The sequence below is a fragment of the Triticum dicoccoides genome, chromosome 5B, assembly GCF_002162155.2.
Source record: "Triticum dicoccoides isolate Atlit2015 ecotype Zavitan chromosome 5B, WEW_v2.0, whole genome shotgun sequence".
Lineage (NCBI taxonomy): Eukaryota > Viridiplantae > Streptophyta > Magnoliopsida > Poales > Poaceae > Triticum > Triticum dicoccoides.
In genome coordinates, this window is record NC_041389.1 from 305,209,734 (window position 1) to 305,212,891 (window position 3,158).

The window sequence follows — 3,158 nt, forward strand, 5'->3', positions numbered from 1 at the left end:
TGGATTGTAAACTGGCTGGGGGGGGGGGTAAGTGTTTGGCTGGATGGCTGGGCGTAGGTCTCTGTATGCTTATCGTGCGGTGAACAAGGTGGGGCAACATGACATCTACATACTACAATATTGACGATGGCGAGTCTTGGCGGCAAGGTCCAGGGGGGTCTCGGCGTTGGATACCGTATGATGGACGCGCGCAGGAGGCATGGGTTGTCTGGCGTCGTGGTGGCGTTGACGACAGAAGGGTCTGGCAAGATCAGTGCATTGATTGTTCCTGAAAATGAGATTGCGGAAGAAGTCGGCGACGGATTCTACAGCGTGCGCATGCGCTGCACGCTGAGGGTCTACTAGACCAGTTGGTGCTCCCGGTTAGCCGATGGGCGGCTTGGTGAGGCCATCGGATTTCTTGGTGTGCGTGACGTGCGGTGAGAGCACATTATCAATCTTGTAGGTAGGATGACAATTTTCTTCAGAAAGATGGCTTTGGGTTGATCTATTTATCTATTTTGTATAGTTACTTCTTATTGAATAATGCAATAAAGATGACGGTAATCGGGTAATCATCTTTTCAAAAAAAATGCTCTAAAGGTCCCCGGAAAAAATATAGTTGCAAGCCAAGAAAGGAAAAGCGTGGGCAACATGGACGGTTGGCAACCCATTGCTCTCGCTCTCCAAGAGAAGAAAGAGAAAGGTTGGCATGACTTGCTACGCCTTCCGCTTCTTCCTCTGCTCCACTCCTTTGATTTGGCATGCATGGAGCAATATTGGGCACAAGGGCCGGAGACTCGCATAATTTGAAGCAGAGCAAAGACACTGATTGTTTGAGGAGGAGGAGGAGAAGAGAGATTGACCGAGACTAAGCTAATCAACCGGCCGGTGCAACTCACACGATGAGCAGCGAACAGGAACACCCGGAGACGTCAGAATTGGAGGAGGAGGTGGAGAAGGACGAGGATGCCGCCATCGTGGAGCTGGTGACGGAGCTGAAGCAGGAACACCCGGAGACGTCAGAATTGGAGGAGGAGGTGGAGAAGGACGAGGATGCCGCCATCGTGGAGCTGGTGACGGAGCTGAAGCAGGAAGGCACCACGTTGTTCCGGCTGCGGGACTACGATGGTGCCGCGTTCAAGTTCGACGAGGCGATCCGGCTGTCCCCTCGAGCCCCGCGCGCGTACAACGAGAACGACATCGCCTCCCTCCACAGCAATGTGGCGGCGTGCTACATGCACATGAACGCGCACCGCCCCGAGGACGACTACCACTACCACCAGGCCATCGACCGGTGCAACATGGCCCTCGACGCGTCGCCGAGGTACACCAAGGCGCTCCTGAAGAGGGCGCGCTGCTTCGAGGCGCTGGACCGGCTGGACCTGGCCTGCGTCGACGTGCAGGAGGTGCTGACCTTGGAGCCCAACAACGCGGTCGCGCTGGAGCTCCTCGAGAGCCTCCGGGAGGAGATGGAGGAGAAGAAGTTCTTGCTGGAGCAGGAGGCCAGGTCGCTGGACGACCTCATCAAGGTCATCTCCGCCAGCGAGAAGGTGGCCAAGCAGTTCAGCTGTACCATCGCTACTGCAGCAGCAGATCCTACTAAGAAGGCTGTTTCGACGGAGGCGGATGGCCATGACATGGAGGGGATATTGATCCCCGGTGACGGTGAGCAGGACGACGAGCAGGCGAGCTACGACGACAATGACGGGGAAGAAGCACCGAGTGGCCAGACGGAGGAGGCGCATGTAGATGTAGGTGATCAGAGTGGTCAGCACAAGCAGGAAGACGGAGGCAACGCGGAGCATCATGCCGGCGCTGAGAACAGTGCTGGCTCTGGAGCGACGAGATGCGTGGAGTTCGTTCTCGGAGAAGAAGGGGATGTCAGGAGGATCGCGCTGCTTCCACAGGATGGCGGTCTGGCTCAGTTGATGGACATAGCTCGGGGCAAGTTCCCCGACCTCAAGGAACTGTCTGTTAATTTCAAGGACGACCGGGGTGACTTGGTAACGGTCGACTCGACTACGGACCAGAGCGCATGGTTCGATGAAGCGAATTCCCGGTCCCAAGGGCCACTTCGGTTGTACGTAACCGAAGGTAATCGCGAACGGGTGTCGTGCCCCGATCAGCCGATTCGGGAACACGACTCTGTTGATCCGTGCTTGTCGCACGATAAGTAGCAGGCACGTACTGTATATGTCGTACGTCTGGTCATATTGAGTGATGAAATGTATTTACGGTGGTCGGTGGTCTAACTCCCAAAATGTATGTTTGACTCTCTGAAATGAGTAAGGAGATCCATTTGTAATCCAAGTACTGCAGATAAAGCTATTCGGTTCGATTTGGATCACGGACCCCTCGGCTCAATTGGTTTAGGACGCGTTTGGTTGACATATCTATTTTTAAGCATTTTTCCTTGAAGTATACGTCAAATTTTCGGAGGATTCTATGTTGAGTGCGCCGTTTGTGTGTCCATTCTTCGGTTGTCCGTGTTTCTCGCCCATGAATGATTGGTCGACGTAATGAGCACTATCCAGGACACCGTCGACGCCGACCCAAACAACTTTCTGCAAGATCATCCTTGTACCGAAACTGGAGTGTCTGCCGATGCCACTTGAGTTCACCAAGCACTTGTCCATTATCCCAGAAGAATCTGTGTTGAGGACAAACACCGACTGCCTGGAGGGTGTCAGTCCGGATGATCAACGACAGACTCGTCCTTAACGCCATTGTTCGCCCGATTAGAATAGGGTACCTCGTCACCTTGAAGTTGGCGACTCCCACCACCCTATAGGTGACCATCTTCAACAACGAGGGCGTCAAGGTGGTGACCAAGTGCAAGAAGCATAAGGAGGCCTTTGCCTTGGATGCACCTTTGAGACTTTTGTGCAGGATGTTTAAGACTTTGCCGCCAATGCTTGACATTTAACAACCTAATTGTGTGTTAAGACTTCGGTTGTTTATGCTATGTCTGTTTATCGACGTTGTGCCAATGAGTATGTTGGTAACCTCACCACTTCAATAAAAGGCTACCGACCACATGCATTACATATAATCGAACACCATACACTATGCAGTTGTCCAGAGAAAACCTGCTTCCAAAGACGCCAGCTCTAACAAAAACCCTATTAAACAATTGAAGATCGCGAGGCCTCAGCCCTCTTAGAGCATGGTTAATA

At 53.0% G+C, this 3,158-nt stretch overlaps 1 protein-coding gene across 1 annotated transcript; it reads left to right on the forward strand.

The window, feature by feature from the left end:
- Positions 1 to 823: 823 nt before the first annotated feature.
- LOC119305432 (HSP-interacting protein-like) lies at positions 824 to 2,292 on the forward strand. The gene has a single exon (XM_037581948.1). It carries the CDS (start codon positions 885 to 887, stop codon positions 2,157 to 2,159), a length of 1,275 nt encoding a protein of 424 aa, XP_037437845.1. The 5' UTR covers positions 824 to 884; the 3' UTR covers positions 2,160 to 2,292.
- Positions 2,293 to 3,158: the final 866 nt, after the last annotated feature.

Bases quoted from the DNA above. Each gene is read 5' to 3' on its own strand.
- LOC119305432 (XM_037581948.1), top strand. From the start codon at position 885: ATGAGCAGCGAACAGGAACACCCGGAGACGTCAGAATTGGAGGAGGAG.